General features: G+C 23.5%; 7 protein-coding genes across 7 annotated transcripts; 4 read left to right on the forward strand and 3 right to left on the reverse strand.

Annotated features, from left to right (window-relative positions):
- Positions 1–440: 440 nt before the first annotated feature.
- PCHAS_0502200 (conserved Plasmodium protein, unknown function) lies at positions 441–3,517 on the reverse strand (the record flags this gene model as incomplete). The annotated part of the gene is made up of 3 exons (XM_016800090.1): positions 441–458; positions 558–670; positions 784–3,517. 3 exons carry the CDS (start codon positions 3,515–3,517, stop codon positions 441–443), a joined length of 2,865 nt encoding a protein of 954 aa, XP_016655139.1.
- A 1,240-nt stretch (positions 3,518–4,757) lies between these two features.
- On the forward strand, positions 4,758–6,347 carry PCHAS_0502300 (26S proteasome regulatory subunit p55, putative; the record flags this gene model as incomplete). The annotated part of the gene is made up of 2 exons (XM_737961.2): positions 4,758–4,880; positions 5,067–6,347. 2 exons carry the CDS (start codon positions 4,758–4,760, stop codon positions 6,345–6,347), a joined length of 1,404 nt encoding a protein of 467 aa, XP_743054.2.
- A 940-nt stretch (positions 6,348–7,287) lies between these two features.
- PCHAS_0502400 (tRNA pseudouridine synthase, putative) lies at positions 7,288–8,784 on the forward strand (the record flags this gene model as incomplete). The annotated part of the gene is made up of 1 exon (XM_738420.2): positions 7,288–8,784. One exon carries the CDS (start codon positions 7,288–7,290, stop codon positions 8,782–8,784), a length of 1,497 nt encoding a protein of 498 aa, XP_743513.2.
- A 380-nt stretch (positions 8,785–9,164) lies between these two features.
- On the forward strand, positions 9,165–9,920 carry PCHAS_0502500 (conserved Plasmodium protein, unknown function; the record flags this gene model as incomplete). Its single annotated transcript, XM_738419.1, has 1 exon — positions 9,165–9,920. One exon carries the CDS (start codon positions 9,165–9,167, stop codon positions 9,918–9,920), a length of 756 nt encoding a protein of 251 aa, XP_743512.1.
- A 506-nt stretch (positions 9,921–10,426) lies between these two features.
- Positions 10,427–16,555, reverse strand: PCHAS_0502600 (serine/threonine protein phosphatase 8, putative; the record flags this gene model as incomplete). Its single annotated transcript, XM_016800091.1, has 2 exons — positions 10,427–10,520; positions 10,638–16,555. The coding sequence occupies 2 exons, from the start codon at positions 16,553–16,555 to the stop codon at positions 10,427–10,429; spliced, it is 6,012 nt and encodes a 2,003-aa protein (XP_016655140.1).
- Positions 16,556–18,374: 1,819 nt separating this feature from the next.
- PCHAS_0502700 (peptidase, putative) lies at positions 18,375–20,609 on the reverse strand (the record flags this gene model as incomplete). Its single annotated transcript, XM_733185.2, has 1 exon — positions 18,375–20,609. The coding sequence occupies one exon, from the start codon at positions 20,607–20,609 to the stop codon at positions 18,375–18,377; it is 2,235 nt and encodes a 744-aa protein (XP_738278.2).
- A 1,523-nt stretch (positions 20,610–22,132) lies between these two features.
- PCHAS_0502750 (conserved Plasmodium protein, unknown function) lies at positions 22,133–23,077 on the forward strand (the record flags this gene model as incomplete). The annotated part of the gene is made up of 4 exons (XM_016800092.1): positions 22,133–22,199; positions 22,317–22,365; positions 22,508–22,547; positions 22,649–23,077. The coding sequence occupies 4 exons, from the start codon at positions 22,133–22,135 to the stop codon at positions 23,075–23,077; spliced, it is 585 nt and encodes a 194-aa protein (XP_016655141.1).
- Positions 23,078–23,144: the final 67 nt, after the last annotated feature.

Genomic DNA, 23,144 nt, shown 5'->3' on the forward strand with positions numbered 1-23,144 from the left:
TATAAAACTATAAATTATATCATCATAATGTCATTCTATCAAGCATGAATATATGCTCAATACAACATCATAAATTTTATTTGATTAATTTTGTTGCTTTATTTTTGTCTAATGTTGTATACAAACTGTGAGAGTACTCGTTTTTTTTTTAAATTATATACATGGTGAGCTACCAAATTTGAAAACATATATTATTATATCGTAATATGTTTATATAAATAGGAAAATCAAACAAATACAAATATAATTCTTAATTAAAAAAATTGACATTTTGCACACATAATTGTGCATTTAAAAACAATTAATTAAATATTTTTTAAAATTGTCATGCAAATGTACAGGTATGTGCATATAGATGAGTATAAACATTTCATCTATCAAATAATAAAAATACAAAAATATAAAATCAAATTCTAAAAAAGGAAAATGGCATCCCCCATTTATTCTAAAATACAATCCTGAAAAGGTTAAATAAAAAAATAAAATATATATAAGAACATATAAAAATGGAAAAAATTATATTATAATGTATCCTGAATTTTTCTCTTTTTTCTAACTAAGACAAATGGTCCCACTATAACTTCATTCCTTTGCTTTATCTTTTTCTGTCGTTTCTCATTCATATTACTGATGAATATCTTCAGAAAACTCGATATGTCATTGTGCATCTCTATAGAAAAATTATTTAAACAAGCAATTAAAATAAAATATTAGCATATAATAAACCAGCATATGTAGACAAATATCAAATGCATATAGGTATCAAACAAATTTACAACATACTTGAAGTTATGGATATTTCATTTTGCTGATAATTCTTTTCCAATGCATGATCCAAAAATAAGGCAATTTTTTTAAGAATATTTAATGAGATAAAATGGAATATTGTATAATTAGGTATTCCCTCTGTTTTCATTAAAATGGTATTTATATTTTTCTTACACAAATCTAAATATTTCAAATCGTTTTTGCAATAGTCTTGTAAAATTACATTGCCAAGTAGTAACAAATATTTTTGTTTTTCATTTTTTAATTTTATTTTTGCTAAATCCCATATATTAATTATGTTCAAATACAAACATAAGATACATGTGTATATTTGTCTAAGTGTAACTTCATTTAGTGTCTCATATTTCATTTCATTTAAAACATGAAATAACATTCTTGAACTAAAGGACATGCACAAATTCGATACTTCAAAGCTGGGTATTTTCACCTTGTGACAATGATCCATCTTGGTGTTTTTGTTTATACAATAATTATAATCTTCACATTTTTTAGGATTTTCATTTTCATAAAACGAAAGATGATCATTTATTTTTTTCCCATTACCTTCATAATTTCCCAAATAAAAATAATCCGAAATATTTATTGAAAAATAAGAAATTAAACATTTATATTCAAATGGAAAAATGTCTAGATGTTGAAAAAGAGAAAGACACAATGTCCTAAATGCTAACCTTTTAACTGTCTCATATTTTTTATCAAAGTTATCAAGTAAGGGAATAGATGAATTGTTGGACGATTCCAACTCGCTCCAAAAGCATTCCTCTTTATTGTTTCTATTATTTTTACCATCACTAATATTAAAATTCTTCCCTATGATAGCTGATCCTTTTAATTGCCTTTCTTTTTCCTTACTCTGACACAACATAAGTGCATATTCAAGACAGTATAAATGATCATAGCATGTTTTGAAATCCTGATTTTTCAATGAACTATTTTTCGTATCACCTTTGCAAAAAGACTGAAATATTCTAACAATTAATAAGCAATCTCTAGTATTTAATATTTTTATTTTTTTATAATTTGTTTGCAAAAAATATATACCTTCTTTATTTTGTTTTAACTTGCCATGCTTGGAATATAATTTTTCAAATTCTTCCATATATTTATGAAAAATTATATGAACAAATTTATAAAATAATAAAAAAAGGACATAATCATTACTCAAATTTATTTCATACTTTGAATATAAATAATCAGCAATACATCTTAAAGAGAACTCTTTCCACATTTCAATAACTTTATAATTAAAACTATGAAAAATATTTAGCGAATTTATTTTTAATTTTATAAGTGATAATACTATTGATGATATTTGGATGCAACTAAATTTATTTAAGACCTTTTCTTTTTGTATATGTTTTAATATTTTTGTCAAAAGCGAAGAATAATATATTTCTCCTTTCTCACATATCTTGTTAATAAAATATGATAAATTCCCATTATCTATCTGTTCATTATTGAAATATAACTTTTCAATATTGCATAAATTATCATCCACACATTTATTATTATTACTATTATAAAACTTTTCATACTGTTTAATACCGTCTACAATATTTCTAATATACGATACATATTGCTTATCGGTTATTCGTTTTAAAAAAATATATTTCTTATACTTTTTTTTCAACAACCAATCACTATTTTTTCCAAAGCTATATAATATATTACATATATCAATATTATTTAAATATTCAAAATTTTTATTAAAATAATAACAACAAATATAGAGAAATTCTACATGTGTAACATGAGAATTAACTAATGAATGTAAAATGATTATTAATTTTGATATATCATATTTTTCTATATAACATATATTTTTTATTTTTTCTATATCTTCTCGACTTGTTTCACTATAACACATTTTATTATTTTGTTTTGATGGTGTGTTAATATCACGTTTTTCTTTATTTAAACATACTTGTGTATATTTTTCAAAATTTAGCTTATCTTTTAAAAATGTCATAACAAAATAATCCGAAAAATAATAGGATAATAAATTATATTCATTCAAATTTAATTTGGAAAATAAATTTAAGATACAACTTATTTCATCTATATTCATTCGTTTCACATCGTATAAAAATCGTATTGATATTTCATCATATATTTTATGATACCTCTTTATATTACTATTACTTTTTTTATTCAAATCTGTTTTGTCTCTTTCCCTATTTAGTTTCACTGTTCCATCAAAGTTTATACGACAAAATTTTGGACCTTCGACTAGGTTCTTTATTTCGCTTTCTTCTTTCACTTCTACATCTCCAATGCTCATACCCCTATCATATAGCACAGTTCCTTTACTTAACGCATTAGAAATAATATAATAACTTTGTGTATTTATTCGATGTATCATAAACCCTTTAGTTAATCTGTTTGCACATTTCAACCAAAAAATATGCTCTTTAAAATAGTTTATTTTTGATAATATATTCATACAATAAGATAAATCCCTACCCATCATTTTACTAAAATTTATTTTTTTTATTATACTTTCATATTGCCTATATATATCTTTTATATCCTTTATGGCAACCTTATCACATTTTTCATATTCAATCGATTTATTATTATTTTTTTTTAATTTATTATTTATGTTATTAAATATACGACTAACACTTGATGAATATTCTCCTGTACTATAACATCGACACCATTTTTGATACCGTACTTTTGATTCGACACCCAAGCATTTCTTAAAATATATATTAATTGAAAACATACTTATCCTATCATTTTCTGATAACTTTTTTATTCATATTATTTTTACAGTATTTTGAAAAAGAGCTTATCAGTAAAACAATGTCTTTTTATGAGTAAGCTGGAAAAGTAGAAAATACACAAAAATACGAAATGCTAATATTTATATATATTATTAAATGAATGGAAATATAGGCCTATATGTACTGATAAATATATAATAGTACATATCTTTTCCTAAGCCTAACCCCCATTTCGAATAAACAATTAAATTTGGAATATTTTAATCTTCTATTCCTTCACCATTTTTAAATATTATCATATAATAAAATATATACATTCCCATAAGATAGTATACTATTTATATAATTCATGTTGTAAACCCATATAGTATTATTTATATCCATATATCAGTTTTCATATTTCTACATACATACTTTTACATTATTAATTATGTACCTTCGAACAAACAACATATTTTTAATTTGTAGTGCATTTTATATTTATACCAAAAAATTATATACAAAATATGTATATATAAAAATCCAACATTATAAATATTTTTTTTGTATAATATTTTATATAAAAAAATTTTCCTAAATTAAAATATGGCAACACAAACATTTTCTATTTATATGTGAAATATCCTTAACATTTATTTTTTTTTATTACGTCATAAATATAAGGATAATAATAAAGCGCATATAATACATACCAGCGATCTCCATATTTTATTACGCATACATAATAATATGTGTATACATTCCTTTATCAATTTGAAGTGCTTATTGAGATATTTTATAAGCAATTTTTAAAACACTGCTTGTTGAAAAAACTTTTCATATTCTTATGTTTTCTTTTTTTTAACCTCTTTTTATATAATAAAAGCTATAGTAATATTTATTTTTATTTTTTTTTGAAGCTTTACAAAATTTAGATAGTATTATTCCCATTTGCATATGTGTACCGATATTCTTTATATACCAAATTATAATACTTTATATACCTTAACAATTTTGCAGTTATTTTTTTAATTCTCTTACTTTCTTTACCCCTAATAATCCTCACTGTTACATGATTATGGAATAACATGTATATATGTTATGTATGAATATAGGTACTATCACCATAGAAAAAATTAAAAAAGAAATAACGAAATAGCAAAAGATTAAGTATAAAAATATATAAAAATAAAAATAAATAAAAAGGGCTAGCCAAAAAAATAAGAAAAAAAATCCTCAGTTTGTACGAACAAATATAAAATGGAAGATACAGCAGCTAAAATTATCGGATCCAGCGATGGTCTCTTGACTGATCCAAGAATAGCCCAGGACTTCAGCGCAGAAACGAATGAACTACTAGCTAAGGCGGAAAACTACTTTACGGTATCAAAATAAATAAGAAAATGTTTTATAACAACGAAAGTGATGTACATCCATTGTGATAGCATATATATAACTCTTAACAACAAATTGCATTCCTTCATCTTGTTTTCATCTTTTTTAACACCAAATAATATACTTAAATTACACACTTATATACATATTCTATTTTGTGATTTCATTTTCTAGGTGGGAGACTTTGAACTAATCATAGAAGAACTCATATTGCTCGAAAAAAAATGTAGGCAATCATATGATGGAATATCAACAAGTAAAATTTGCTGTTTCATTTTGAACAAATACAAATTAATGGAAAACTACAAAAAAGTAAATGAATATTTAATATTTTTTAATAAAAAAAGAGGCCAATTAAAAAGGACGATAATTGATATAATAAATTTATGTAAATCATGGATTGTTGATATACAAAATAAGGAAGAAAAACTAAATTTAATAAATACTTTATGTACAATTAGTGAAGGAAAAATATTTGTTGAAGTCGAAAGATCTGAAATTATAAGAATATTATCAAAAATAAAGGAAGATGATGGTAATATTGAAGAAGCTGCAAATATATTACAAGATGTTCATGTTGAAACATTTATATCTATGGACAAAAGAGATAAAACAGAATACATATTAGAGCAAATGAGGTTAGTGCTTTTACGTAAAGATTTTATTAGATGTCATGTAATTAGTAGAAAAATTAATCCCAAATTATTAAATACAGATGAATTTGCTGATCTTAAATTGAAATATTTTCTTTACATGATTCAATATTACATTAATGAAGAATCTTATTCAGATGTTGCTAATTGCTATGAGCAAAGATTTAACACAGAGTGTGTTCAAAATGATCCTAATTTATGGATTGATGAATTAAAATGTTATATCATTTTTTTAGTATTATCTCCTTTTCAAGAACAACAAACTAAATTTTTAAATTTAATAAAATTACAAAAAAAAAAATTAAAAGAAATACCAACATATGAACAAATGGTTAATGATTTTATTAAACAAGATTTAATAGAATGGCCATTATCTTATGAACAGGAATTACAATCATTTTACATTTTTAATGACTCTGTTTTTGTGGGAGGCGAAAATAGATGGAATCTTTTTAAAAAAAAAGTTATGCACCATAATATACATGTTATTTCAACATGCTATAATAAAATATCATTACAAAGATTAGCTCAATTAATAAATTCAACAAATGAAGAATCAGAAAATTTATTATTAGAATTAGTTTCAAATAAAATGTTAGATGCAAAAATTGATCGTTTATATGGGGTAATTAAATTTGGACAAAAGAATAATCCACAAACTTTATTAAACAATTGGTCATCTCAAATACATCAAATTGTTGACATACTCGAAGAATCATCGCATTTAATACAAAAAGAAAGGATGGTACATGAAGCAAAACTTAAACGAATGCAATTGGAAAATAAAAAAATGGCTCTCTAATTTTTATACATAATAAATTACAAACTTTTCCCACCTCATTCTTGTTCTATATTAATTTAATAAATAAAAAAGCCGTTCATATGATGAAGTGACCAAAATTAACTTATTTATTATTTGTATGGGACTATCCCCTTTTCTTTTTATATTTTTTTAAATGTTGCATACTATGAAATAAATCATATTTTATTTCCATCAATATATTTTCGTAAAATATATGTCACAGATATTACACACGAATGTGTATATATTCATAGTGTACCAATATGTATTTTTTATGCATAGTGAAAATATTATATTCCTTTTTTTCTCTGTGTTGTTTTGTAAATCTTATTTTACATTACTTTTGTACCGAACCAAAGGGTCTACGGAATATATCGTGGGAACATCCTACTTGCAAGAAACTGATCATTTACATAATGCTAAAAATTATATAATAAATATTATAAAAATTGTAAAAAAATTCCTAAATAATCGCCATCTTGTGATTATATATTTTTCTCGATCCATAAAAAATAGCTATTCCTCCTTTTGTTTAAATTATTTCATAATGTCATGACTGGTGAATAAATAAATAAATATATATATATATATATACAAACTAAACAAAATAATCGGAATTATAAAAAGGAAATACAAGCGGGTCATCCATTTTCCAGGTATCCATTTTATATGCCTCTCCGTCACCCTACATAATATACGCAATTTAAAGGTACCCGTTTTATATATTTTGTAATATATAAAATATTTTTAAATAATTTATTCGAATATATATATGTGACAATTTTTAAAGATAAACATAAATTATGATATAAATTTTGCTGCAAAAAAACAAGCTGATACCACAAAGGAACAATAATACGATGATTGCAAAGGGATGAAGAGGCATGAATAGCCATTTTACAAACACACAAACTTATAATAATACAAAGATGCCTGAAATATGCAAAAGCAGAAATTTAAAATATTACGAAAATACCCCATACTATTGTTCATACTCTACATGTTAGTCAATATATGTATGTGTAACAATAACAAAAGTAAAAAAATATTTTATCTAAACCCAAATAAAGATAATAAAAAGTCGAGAAATACCATAAATAAATATTCAAAAAGGAATATTAACAAATATGATAGCATATTGAAATATTATTTTGTATATCCATATTCTGATACTCATAGTAATAATAAAAGAAATATAAAATGTGATAATTTATTTAACTCAAAAGAAACAAAAACAGGTTGCATTGGCAATAGTAGGAATAGTAAAATATATTACGAATGGCGAATTACAAAAATAAAGGATATCTCCAAAAGTAAAAAAATCAAAAATGGAAACCCTCATCTTGATTTTTCCAAAGACAATGATAAAGATGGTAGTGAAAAAATCGAAGAAAATAATCCCAAACACAAACAAGTTGTAGAAAATTTGCAATATAACTTAAATTCAAAAATAGAAAAAAAGAAAACAGAAATTGAACAATCCAACGAATTGGAGGTTAATTTAAAAAATGAAACAAACACTTCCGATCATGTTATCTCGAAAAATGAAGTAGATATGTATATAAAAAAATATGAAAGCGTTTTTTTAAATAGTAAGAGTAGAATAATGAACTTAATACCAAGTGCTGTACAAAATAATACAAAAAAGGAAGCAACAATTGATGATATATTATATGGAGGGTTTTTAAATATTTATAAACCTGTCAAATTATATTCTATGAAAGTATGTGAAAAAATTAAAAAAGTGTTAAAAAATTATTTTATTAATATAAATAAAAATAACATTAAAATAAAAGTAGGACATGGGGGAACATTGGATCCATTTGCAGAAGGGGTCTTAATGATAGGAATACAAAGGGGTACAAAAGAATTATCCAATTTTTTAAAATGCTATAAACAATATCTAGCAGTTTCTGTATTCGGGATAGAAACCGATACGTTGGATAGAGAAGGAGCAATAATTAAAATGAAAGACATGAAAGAAATAAAAAAAGGCGATGATGATACTACTGAATTGTTACAAAGTGATAAGGAATATGCAGAAAATTTAAAAAACGAATTATCTAAGAGTATAAACAAATTTATTGGGTGGAAAGATCAAGTACCACCTATTTATTCATCCAAAAGAGTTAAAGGATTAAGATTATATGAATATGCACGAAAAAATATACCCGTTAAAATAAAATCGAGTAAAGTTCATTTAAAAAATATAAAATATTTAAAAGAATTGGAATTTCCATTTTTTGATTTGCATATACATTGTTCAGGCGGAACATATATAAGAAGTCTAATACGAGACATTGCACATTCCATAAATCAGTATGCTACTCTAATTAAATTAATTAGAATAAAACAAAATGAGTATTCCTACAAAAATTCTTTACATTATGATGACATAAATATCGAAAATATTAAGAAATATTTTATTAAGTTATAAAACTCTTTGTTATGCATTTCCCGCATTTTTTTTGTTTACTTTTTTTACCTTTAAAAATTTACACAATTTTCAGTAGGTAAGCGATTTTTCGCGAACTCTCTTTCCTCATATATACTTCGAAAGCATCATTTTATTTATCCTATTCATAATATTAATAAAAATAATAATTATTATTATTTTATTTTGGCATATTACCTATACGAATAGTGACCCACCTTTTCATCGCAAAGAAAAATTTCTATAATTCCAATGTCAAGATATACCCAATAATTATATATAGCTTTACACACATATATAGATATATACTTTACTAGCTCTATAAATATAATCGTTTTATATGTAAGCCTTGAAAGTAATACCACAATACAAAGGACAAAACAATGGTGAAAATTAAGAAAAAGTTGAAAGGATTTACAGATGGAATAAAAATATTGGGAACTTTTCATAATGACAAATATGTAAACGATGAAAATGAAAATGATGATATAATAAATGATCCTTTATATAAAAACATTATTGATCAAAGACAAACAAATATTAATCTCGATTTTAATCTTAAAGAAGTTATACAAAAACAAATAAATTACAAAGATCTTAATTTGTATTTAAATCAAAATGATACATCCATTCTTTTATCTATACTTTTATATAAAGTTTTAATGAAAAAACCACAAAATGTTGTTGAGTATATTGTTAACGAATTAAATGATCTACTTAATCAACCTACATTGGAAAAGGATGAAAATGTAAATTCTCAAAGTAGTGATAATAATAGTCATATGGAATTATCAAATTGTGACGATGTTAGTAAAAGTAAAAAAAATTCCTTAGACCAACAACACACAATTATAAATCCAAAACCAATGGAATTAATAAATAGTAAAGCCTTTTTAGGAGATGATATATTGAGCTTGGAAAATTTATTAAGTATTGTAAATTTTACAAAAATTCAAAATTCTGATCAAATTTATTTTAATAATTTATTAAAAATATTAAAACAATTTAAAAACTTTAAAAATGATTGTATACTTTTAAATGAAAAAATTAATCCTAGTGATATTATACCTATGGACAAAGCTTTTCATTTAGCTACGCTTTTTTACACTAATCATTTTTCGAGATCCTTCATTAATTAGTTCTCTTTCCACACACACACAAAGCAACACCATTTTATAATTTATTTTTGTTTATTTCAAAATGTAGGAAACAAAACTAGTCTTATTAACTGTCAAAATCCATGTTTTAGTATGACTTTTCCAAATGTCTATATCTCAAATACCATTTTTATCTCATTATTTTATTATATATTCTTTATATTTTTATATTATATATATTTTTTTTTTCCTGTAATTAAACTAAATATCGCTATTTGACCTGACCGGCAAGGTTGGTAAAACAATTTATAAAAAAAATACAGTTAAATATTTATAAATAATGATAAATGAAAAAAAATTAAAAATGGACAAAATAACAATAAAAAACAAAAATTTATAAAAAAATAAAAATATACTTAAAAACAGTTTTCGAAAAATGCACACATTCTAAAATGTAGCATTTATACAAATTTTGCGAATAACAAAAAAAATAAAACTGAAAAGAATGAGGATAAAATTAAAAAAAATAAATTAATCAATTAAATTCTTCAGGATTGGGAGTCATGTAAATCATCTAAACTTTTTTGGAGAGATAATTTTGTTTGTGGTTGAGGGTCTGGAGGCAAATGTTGCATTTCTACCCTAAAAGATTAAAATAAAAAAGTAAAGCCATAATTACATAGAATAATCAAATTGAGAAAGTACGAAACTAAACTGTTTTGATGAATATGAAAAAATAATAACTTGTTCGCAACTTACTTATTCAAAGAATCCATAGTGTTGCTTTCATTTCTTGTGTTTCTCATTGTTGCTAAATTATGTTCTCTATTGTAGCTTCCATTTTTCATTTGGGTTTTATTTGTTAGGGCCAAATCGGGGGGCATCATATAATTTATTCTTTTATACACCAACCCATCATCAATTTCATCCATAGAATTTAAACCTTTAATATTATAACATTTTCCAATATTTTCATTTGACAATGAACTTATTTTTGAACCGTTCCCATTTTTAAAATTGTCTTCATTTTCCTTTAAGTTATTAACTTCATCATAATTAAGAAATATATTTGAGCTGCTTTGTTCGATTGTTTTTTCATTTTTGAAAAAAGTGTTTATAATTGAATTGGTATTATTTCTGCTGTTTCTGCTGTTTGTGCTGTTTCTACTTTTGCACAATTCATTATTTTTTTCATCAAAATTTTCTTCAATTATTTTATCTGCATATTTATCTGACTCAATTTTATAATCACATCCTTCTAATATTTCGTCTTTCATCATTTCATATTTTTTTTCATCGAAAAATATATTGTTATGCTCGTTTTTTTCCATTCCAAAATTATCAAACTTGGTTAAATCTTTATTTATATCATCCATACTTTTACCATTACAATAATTTTCAAAATCGTTAAAAATTTCATTTTCTTTATTATTGTAAAATTTGTCATGATCATGATTTTCTTCAGATTCATTTTTTTCACTACTGTCGTCTTTACCTTTATATTCGTCCCCATTCTCGTCATATCCCATATTCTCTTCTTTCTCTTCCTTTTCTTCGCTTCCTATGTGCTCACTACAAGGGTTTTCGAAAAGGTTGCCATCATTTTTGCCTGTATCAGAGCCCAATAAATCGTCTTGCTTCTTATCATTTTCATCTTCTTCCCCCTTGCCATCACTACAATTATCTAAATTTTTTTCATAACTCAAAACTTTTAACATTTCATTCATTATTTCACTATCATCTAAATTATCATTTTTTTTTTCACACACATTTGTATCATCTGCCAATACATTTTCAGCATTATCATCATTGCAGATGCTTGTAGAATCTTTATTAGTATAAAATTGGGGTGCTTTTAAATCTATTAAATCATTATTATTTTCAACTTCCTTATATTCATTTCCAGAAGTTTTAGAAGGTATATCCTCATGCTTGGTATTATCAAAGTTGTGTGCACTTTTAGTTTCATTTTGAACGTTTTCTGATTTATTTATTTTGTCTTCTTCACCATTTTTGGATACCATATTAGCTTTTTCTTTGTTGCGACTTTCATTAAGATTCATATTTTCACATTCAGGTTTCAAAATTTGATTAAATATTGTTATATTTTTATTTTTTTTAATAATTAATGCACTGGATGCATTGTTTTTATATTTATTACAATAATTTGTAGCTGAAAATAGAGTCAATATTTTTTTATTAAAATCATATTTATATCCTTCAGGAATACATTCATTTCCTCTTATTATCATTTTGATTTTATTACTTTTTAGAAAGGTAGATAATCTATTTTTTCCAAATTTTACTGTTATTTTTCCTCTACTTGATGGGATTATATCATATTTTTTACAACTCTTCAATAATTCCATATCATTATCATCTAAATAATTTATAGGATCAGACCATAATGTATCTATGATTATTTTTTTTAATATTTCACTTTTATTATTATTATTTCTATCAACATTTTCTGGTATTATAACCGGTTTTTCAATATTTAAATAATCCTTTACATTTTGAATACTATCACCAATACCACTATGTATACATAAAATTTCATTGTCTAATAAAACAGATAAAGGTAAAAATTCTAAAACGTCATTAATTCTGTTAAATACTTCATATGAATATGCACATATAACATCATCTTTATAATTTATCTTTCCTAAACAATTAAAATTACTTTTTATTTTTTTTTCAATATCTTTATAAAAACCATATATATAATTAAATAATCTATTTTCATGATTTCCTCTTATTAAATATATATGTCTAGGAAATAATATTTTTAAACTGAATAAGAAGCAAATGACTTCTAAAGATAATTCTCCTCGATTTAAATAGTTACCCAAAAACACGTATTTCATATCGTTTTGATTGGTTGCACATTTAGCATTCTCATCATTTTCTAACTCCTTCTCAGTTTTTAATGAAGAAATTATTTTATTGTTATTATCATGCATTGGCCAATTGTACATATTAAAAAAATCAACAACATCAAATAAGTTTCCATGTATGTCTCCAAATATTTTACATGGCAAATTAACCAATTCAAGTGAATTTTCTAATTTAAATAATTTTACAACTTCATCACATAAAAGAAGAACATCATTATAATTACATACTCTAAATATATCAAAATAATTTTTATAATCCTCTCTTTTCTTTTTATAACAAATATTATAAAAGGTAGTGAACACCTTAAAAGCAATATCCTGATTTAATGTTAATAATTTATGATCTGTTATATATTTTTCTCTATACTCCTTTACAACATCCTTAATACTGTTTTCCACTTGTTCGTTATCATCAACAATCAAATCATAATCATATATTTCTTTTACTTTCAAATTTGATTCACAATTTTCTTCTTTTCCAAAGCGAGGTAAAACATCCCTATTTTTTGTTTTTTCATTACTCTCTAATAATATATTATCATCTTTATTTATATTATTACTTCCTTCCACTACTACATCAGTATTCCTAATTTGGTTTTCCCCATCTTGATCTTCTTTTAAATTTTCATCATGCTTTATATTATTTTCGTTTCCATTTTCTAAAATAGTATCACATTTTTTATCAAAACCAGAAATGGTTAAACGATTTGGATTCAAATTCATACCTTCAGAATCGTTTATTTCATTTTTATCATTTACCCCAAATTTTTCATTAGCATATGAATCATCATTTATTTTTGTTTCTTCATTTGTTTTTTCAAAATTATTTGATTCCTTTTTCAAATCAGAACCCATTGTATCTAACTCGTTCATGTCACCAACAGATTCTTCCACTACATGTTCCATTGAACCCAACTTACTATTTTTAATATTTGCTTTATTTTTTATTATTTCATTTTTATCCTTCTCATCACCATATATATTATTATAATCAGTTTCGTAACTATTCGTTTGGAATTCCACTGATTGGCTATCCGTAAAAGTATTTCTTCCTTTCCCATCAAAATGAATATCATTCATTTTTGATTTTTCAAAATTCTGACTAATACTAGCTAAAAATTCATTTTTCTTAACCTTGTTTGTATTACTATAAGTTTCAATTGGCAATTTTTCCATTGATGTTTCTTTTTCTTTTAAATTGGCTAGCACTTTTCCGGTGCCAACTTTTGAAAATGTATCTATATCAATTTGCTCCGACGAAGCATTTTCTGTTATATCTGTAAATATTCCTGAACCCTCATATGCATTCATTCTTCTTAACATATGAAAATTGTTATAATCCTCATCTAAAATATTATTCGATGATGTACTAAAATGAATAGTATCATGGGAATATCCAGAAACATTTCTCAAATTGCTATCAATAATATTATTTGTTTCTTTACTTATTTCATTATTTTTTTTATTTTTAGAGTATATAAAAAAGAAATCATCACCATCTACATATTTTTCGGGTATCAAATTTTTTGCATATGTGTAAAGAAAATATTTTTTTACAACACTAGCAACGTCACAATTAGATCGTAACAAATTTGCTGTTCCTTCAATTTGCTTATTTGCTATTAATTTATAAAAATAGTCATAACTAATTTTTTCATTATTTTTCATAAGTTTATCCCTTTCATTAATAACAAAATTTTTTAATTTATTTTTATCCGTTTTTAATTCTAAATGTTTCAAATCATTTGATAATTCATATATATGATATAAAAATACTAGCATTTCCTTACTATTTAAATATCCATCTCTGTCCAAATCATAGGCTCTAAAAATTAACTGATGGCGTAATTTCCCTGCATCATCAAATATATCATTACCCATTTGAGGACTGCATGCTAACATACCTATAATAAAATCACTTTCAGTAATATAATATTTTCTTCCTCTGTCTAAACAATTAAATATGAATAATATAATTTTTTTTGATGAAAAAATATTTTTATAATTTCTAAAAATTTGTTTAAAATTTTTTAATGATATTAAATTTGGATAGTCTGTATGCCCATATTCATTAAATAAATATTTTAAAAATATGAATTTTTCTATAATCTTATTATTTTTTTTTTCAAATAATTCATATATAATGTCTTTCATAACATTTTTTATTTCATTTTCATCATTATTTGATAAATAATTTTTAAAAATATGTTTATTATATCCATACATATCAAAAAGTAAATTAAATAAACCATGTTTTTTTATATTCGTATTTTCATTATAAGATGCTATAATATTTTTCAATAATCTATTATGAGATTTCCATTCTAAAAATTCATTTCGATTTTTTTGATTTATTTTTATAGTTTCATTACTCATTGAAATATTATTATTTTCATTTTTTCCACTGTCTTTTTCGATTTCACTTTTATCAACACCCTTCCTATTATTATAACTATTCACATATTCTAATGATGTATCTCCCTTTACAAAATTGTTAATATTATTATACGAAAAAATTTCACTACTTAATTCTGTATTGTCATGATGTGCCTCTCCATTTGGAACTTCAATTGTTTTTGCATTACATAAATCATGAGTGTTTTCTTCTTTGTTATTATAAATATGTTTATATAAATTTCCAGACGTTTCTGTATATACAATCGGTGAATTTATATTGTTAGCTAATATTTTACTATCATTATTATCTCCTAAGCAATCAGTATTCAAAACTGGAGCATACTGTTTATTCATAGAATTAATCTGAGTCTCATAACTATCATTATTATATATTTTATAACCATTTACATTTTTATTATTCGCTACGAAATCATATTCTCCCGAATTATTTTCATATTGAATATGCTTTGAATCTTTTTTATTATCCGTATTATAAATTTTACAAATATTATTAATACCAATCGAATTATCATTTTTATTTGGATTGTTGTAATGATATTCTGATGTTTTATATAAACGAGTATTTCTTAAATTCATATTTTTATCTGGATTTACAATTAAATTGTTTATATTATTTTGATAATTTGTATATCCATTATTTATTTTATCTTCATACGGATAAAACATATCATTTTTATATTCTACTACATTTGGAAGATTATAATTCCCCATGATATTTCCTCTATTTATGCTACTTGTTATATTTGTCTTTGGATTTGTATATATCTCTTTATTCATATTCATATTGAAAGAATTATTATAAATATTTTTTCCTGTATTAATAATAGGACTCTGTTCATAAATAGTGTTATTGTTTTTATTATGATCATTCAAAAGGTATACACTATTCTTATCATTTATTCCTTGTTCGAATAGAGAAATTCCATTATTATTTTTTATATTAACATTAGGGTAATAATTTTTAATATGTGTGCCTGAACTTCTGCTTCTATAATAGTGAGGATATACATTATTTTTATTAATTTCATCATCTACTTTTACAAATCGTTTATTCATACTTATATTATTCATCGTATAATTTTTATCTATCATATTATAAGGCATACCCAAATTGTTATATTTTACATTTCTCATTTTACTATCACCATAATAATTATTATTATTATTTATACTGCTCATTCCATATGGCCCTAAGCCTCCCAATTCAACTGTGTTATAACTATACATAGAATTTTCTGCTATTCCATTTTTTTTAATTCCCTCACGATTTTTCAAAGCCAAATCATTATCTAATTTATTCTGATATTGTGCATATCCACTCCCGTATATATTATTTTCCTTCCTTTCAATACCGTTCTTCATATTTTTTTTTTATTGAATTTCTTTATGAATGCACATGTATATATTAAATGTCTGGTATTGCTGCTCCAGGTATTAAAATTTTTATTTATTACAAAAAGTTGAAATAATAATTTATAAAAAATCTGCAACTTATTAAAGTAGTAAGCGATACAAAGATAGAAAATTTTGACAGACAGGAAAATGCGCCAAATAAACGCAAAAACAAAGCAAAACAAAAGACTAAAAACTATAACAAAAACTAAAACAAAAATAAAAAATAAAATAAAACTAAAACAGATAATTAACAAAATGTATGCCGTCTAGCGGTTACAAACATTACAATTATTTATTTGCTCGTTAAAGTAGCAAAATAATATTTCCGTATTTCCCTTTATTTTTTTTTACACACAAATAGCGTTAAATTTCTCGTATTAAAAAATTGAAAAATTTATATAATTGCCTCCATAATAATAAAGTTAATAAAAATTCAGATCTTGGAAATGTAATAAAAGAAATTAAATGTGTTTACCAGAACAAACATATTTTTTCCTACAAAACATGCATGGAAAAAATTATCCATATATTTTACATAATATATTTTATATACATATGTAATGCTCTTATTTATACAACCATACGCACATATTGTCTAATCGCATGTACGTTATAAAATAATGCAAAACAATACGAAGCAAAATAAACATATAATATATGAAAATAACAAAATTATTATATTTATATATTATTATTTTTTTATTATTCCCATATGTAATGTATTTACATATAGTTTTTTTCATTACACTTAATACAAAATTACTTATTTTCAAAATGCATTAATGTGCACTTACCATACGCTTATTTTTTTTTTATTTTTACTTTTTATATATTTTCATTTTTATTAGGACACATTCTAGCTTATTATATTTCACCGATCTCCTATATGTATTCCTATTTATTTGTAACAGTAAATAAAATATTTATTTTATATGTCTTATTTATAGTTCCGGTTTATGCAACACTAAATAATATATAAACTTTTGTTTTATTCAACTAGTACCCAAATTTCAAATATTATTCATATAAAAGGTGTGCAATACATAAAAAAACGTTGGCAACCATTTTTTTAGCTTTTATTATGTTGTATATCCCTCTCTCATTTTCAATGATTTATACGGAAATACAAAATATTCATTTTTCAACTTATTTGCTTTACCTATTAAATGATAAATTCACCGTTTTTGGAACTTCTCTTATTTTAAAGCCAAAAAATTTGAGTAATATATATTTAAAAAAAAAAAAAAAAGTTGTAATAAAAATATTTATAAAATAGTACATGACAAAAATGAATATATAGGGTCATATAAAAATTTTCATTTAATTTGGCATGAAAATGGTATGATAAGACATAGGTTGAAAATAATTATGTTGTTTTAAAAATTGCATAAAATTAAAAGATTTAAATAATTATTTATGCCAAAAAATAAAAACATTATATCAAAAAAAAATAAAAAAATATATAAACATAGGAAATATGTACATATATATATGCATATTTTTTATAAAATATTAAAGACCTTACGATTTTAAATATTACAAAATTATAAACATTAAATTTATGAAAATATATAACATTTACTAATTAATGTAACATATTCATTTTATGTTCCTCAAAAATTTTTACACACTTACAAAAAGATATATGTAACTAAAAAATCGGTGGTTTTATTCCATCTTTTTAAGCATATCATATATTTTAAAATGCACACAGCATGTGGTACATTTTTAAAAAATGACATACCTTTCATGGTTTATATTATTTTTTTTCTTCGATACCCACAAATTAACGAGAAGATACTTTTGCAGTACGAACAGATCTTCTATATAAATAATAAGATTGTATATCCACTATTAACAAAATAAACAGTACCATTATAAAAACATAAAATCTTGATGAAACTGATTCACATGTTTTAGTCTCATGATTTAATGTATAAAAATACCATATAGAACAATCTGGATCAATACAAATATTCAATGCAGGCTCATATATTTGATCACCTATACATTCCACTTTCTGTGTGCATTTATCATTGGAGTGATGAAAACTTTTTTTATTTGAAAGTCCAACTCTATAATTTTCTTGATCCACTACAACATAAAAATTATTTAATACATAAGTTCCAAATTTTATTAATGGTTTCGTTGTTCTTCCACTATTTCCATTTGATGTACCTTCCCTTACATCAGGGATTATACATAAATAATTATTATTTGGTCCATCCTCTTTAATTATTAAATTATCTAAAGGAATATGAATATTTTTTATATTTTCTCCATGCCCATTATCATTATTATTTATATTATTATTCGATACTATATCGTTATCTGAAAAGGAAAATTTCAAAACAGGTAATGGTCTATATTTATCATCAATTGAACACATTCTAGGTACTGTATCCTCATTAAATTCGATTTCTTTATTGCTTGGTATACATCTTTCATCATTTTTATTAACAGGTAAATATTGCATTAAGCTTAACCAAAACATTTTCGGAAGAACTAAGCACTTACTACTTAAATCAATAGCGCCTTGCCAATTGCTACTATTTTTCCCAAATATATTATTATTACATACTTCTAAATTATATATTGTAAATTGCATAAAAGAATCTGAAAATATTCCACCTCTTTCTCTTGGTTCAGACCATAAAATAGGTTCATATTCTTTTTTATAATCCCCTATATGTATTTCTGAGGGTAGCATTTCTCCGTTTAACATATTTGGATTACCATTTTTTGTTTTAGATGAAAATAACTTAATTACAGATTCTTGGATATTTGTTACAAATCCTGTATTATTCATATTCTTATTTTTTTTATTATTTTCAACTAACGCATTATAAAAATTTATATTTCTTCCATTCTTTTCTGATGAATTGTTAATATATTTTTTTGTTGCATTTTCAGGTAAATTAATATCAATACCAAACAATGAATTATTTTTTTCAAGTATTTCATTCCAAACACTCTTATTTCTACAACTTAATTCATTACCTGCAAGTCCCATAATACCATCTGTGTCTTTAAATAAATCCCAGTTATTATAAATAGATAAATCTACTATAAGCTTAATATCTGCAGTTTCAAATGTATTTAAATTATTTGGCTCCACTTCACCATTATCATTTTTTCCCTCGACTTTTTTATTTACATGTTTTAAGTCCATAAGTTCAATTGTGTCAAACCCTTCTATATGACTTGCGCTATATTTTAATGCATCATAGTATATGTTTGGATATTCAACTTTATTATTTATGTTTAATCTTTTATCAGCATAACATTCATAAGGCATGGATAATATAGCAGGTAAGCAAATCATATTATTGCTACACCATAATGCAGTTTCTGAAAGACTAGGGTCATAACATTTTCTCTTACTATTCTCATCCTTTTGATAACATGAAATTGAATCATCCATAAAAACATACATTCCTTCTAATCGACTATTCAAAGAAAGTTTTAACAATTGATTTCCAACTTTAACATTCGTATATATATTGTTATGCTCAGTAAAATATAAATCTAATGTTAATCCTGTAAATTCATTTACAGTTTTATAATTACTTTTATTTCTTTCACTCTTTTCTTCAACATTTTCAATAGTATCACTACTAACACTCATATTTATTTCTTTATTTCCATTTTTTTCATCTGAAGATTCCAGTGTGTTAGATTTATTATCATTATTAATATGCATATCCTTTTTATTTTCATATTGCTCGGCATCGTTCCCCTTATCACTTTCAGCATTATTTCCCATTGGTTTCATTTCATCATCCACTTCATGATTGGAATTTGTAGTATCCACGTTTTCATTTTTTGGTGTTATATTTTGAATATTAACTGAGGACCCGGGGGAATTGCTTTCCCCTATATCACTATTTAAAAGTCTGTGACTAATATATTCATTTTTATGTACTATATCATTATGTTTAAATCCAAATATGCATATGACCACCACAATTAATATAAGAGAGAAATTAAAACCCTTGCATATTGTGTTTTTTATATCCATGAATCCAATATATATATTACATACATAGGATTGTTTGTGTTATCCTGTTTATAAAATATTTGTCTCTCGTCTTAAGCCTTTGGTATACTTACGTATATAATATATATTATGTATATATATTTTTCTTCGTTTTTCTTATTCAGTTAATTTATAAGTTGAAATACCAATGGCGAAAATACATATGACAAATATTAGTAGTAGCCCAAAAATGGAAAACAAATGAAAATAATTTTTTACAATCTTTAATAAATAATTATATTTATGAATATTACATATATTTTATTTATAATTCCTTTCCTTTATTTCTTTTAATATATTCTTTTTAATTTTTTTTTATTAAACTTTGATATATTTTATTTTCCAGTATAATTTACCTTATTTTTTGTTTCGATCTTTATTCCGCATTATATTATGCATTATTCTTATGCGCATATTTATATATCACTCGAACCATATAAAGTATTTTATTTTTTTTGGAAAATTTACAATTATATACAATGCTATGCTAATTAACAATTTTGCCCTTTAATAATTATCGTCATATTTTTACAATTTTTTTTTTTCCACCTTATATAGTATGAGAGATTATGCATACATTATATTATGTATATATATGTATATGTATAAATACGTATTATTATACATACATGGGAAAAACAAAAATTATTATTTTTTTCACAATATTTTGTTACATTATAAAAAGCAAAAAAGCACAGTAATAAAAGCCCATAACCTTTTCATCAATTTTCTTTTATTTTCCATTACACTATTATAGTATTATTAATATATATATAGGGTACTTATTTATATATTTGTCACCACTTAATTAAGAAAAAACACAAGACGAAAAAAAATAATGATTTGCTTTTTATAAAATTAACTTATTCTGTATATAAATACAGATTTTGTAACTATGTAAATAATTAAATACGAATTAATCGTTTCCTTTTTCCCCTCCAAAGAGGTATTTAATATCCCTTCTCATGTGTATGCAACTAATATATACACACCTTTAGATATTTAATTTATCAAATGGTTTATAGATCCTTGTGCAATGCTACTTCGCATGTACATACACATATTTCTATCATATATCCATATATATCACTTTCATTCTTAATATTTATATAATCCATATTCTTTAGTACAACATATTACACCCTACCCCTATTTTACAATCAAAAAAACACATAACATTACATTGTAACTATTGAGCATCATCGAAATATTTAAAAATATTTTTTAGTTCAACAAAAAATAAATGGTTTTAGCTATTTTAATTTTTTTAACTTAAATTATTTTAATAAAATTTTCATTTTGTAATTATTCATTCGGCCTCTGTTCTATCATCTTATTAAAATTATATTTCGAATCCGTTGTTTACCCTCCATTTTCATGTTGTGAATTTTGTTATATGTCATTTCTTTTCACTATAATCCCCTCTCTATATTTTTGTGTTTTTTTTTATTTAATATAATTTTCATTTCTTATAAAACAAATAAAACACAACTATTATCAGCACAATGAATATAAACATGTCTGAGTTTAGAAAGCGTTTCATGGACAATATTAAGGATCGCCCGATTAAATGTAAAACTATATAAATACAGTTTAACACTATAAATTTGAAAATATTAAGACAACATTATATTATTTTTTTTCACAATTCTTCTTACATATATTTTTCCATTTATAATTTATTGGAAGCGATTCGCAAAAACATGTTTATTGAATCTATTCTATTTAAAAAAAACGGGTTATATAACTATATATGTCTATTTGTTTTTTAATTAATTATTAAAAACTATAAAAAAATTGTCTTTAAATATTTCTACACAGCAACATTATAGAATGTTTTTCCATGTATTACATTCTTTTTGAAATTAAATTCTTTGCAGACTTAAGGACAAAGATAAAGAAATAAAGATTAAATTGATTGTTATAAAAATAAAAATCCAAAAAATGAAAAACCACCCTCCAAAACAAATATATAAATAAATACATATATGTGTGTATATATCCTATTTGTTCCTTTTTAGTGTAAACTGATAATGATCAAATATCCCCATATACTATATCCCGGAAAAAATAATAATCAAATGCTTAAAAAATATAATTTACATTATAGAAAGTTTTACGCGGGAAAAAATATAATAATGGATATATTATTAAAGTCAATAAGCCCGATTTTATATAAATCTATTCTTACAGGTTTGCAAAATGAAAACTGTAACAATAAAATCGAAAACGAATCCAAAGAGACTGTTGCTACATATAGAGATGAAGACCTTTTGAAAATCTATAAGAAATTCGTAAAATCTATTTTAACAATCATTGGGACGAAAAATATAGAGCTAGTATTTACAGAAATATACAATTATGCAGATATATCCAACTATTTTTCATATATGAATAATAATCGCCATCAATATGCTATTTCAAATTATTATATTGAATTATTCACTTAATAATAATACAATAAGGCATTGAAAGTTGTGTATGCTAAGTCAAAAAATAAAAAATAAAAAAAAATCT

The sequence above is a fragment of the Plasmodium chabaudi genome, assembly GCF_900002335.3.
Source record: "Plasmodium chabaudi chabaudi strain AS genome assembly, chromosome: 5".
Lineage (NCBI taxonomy): Eukaryota > Apicomplexa > Aconoidasida > Haemosporida > Plasmodiidae > Plasmodium > Plasmodium chabaudi.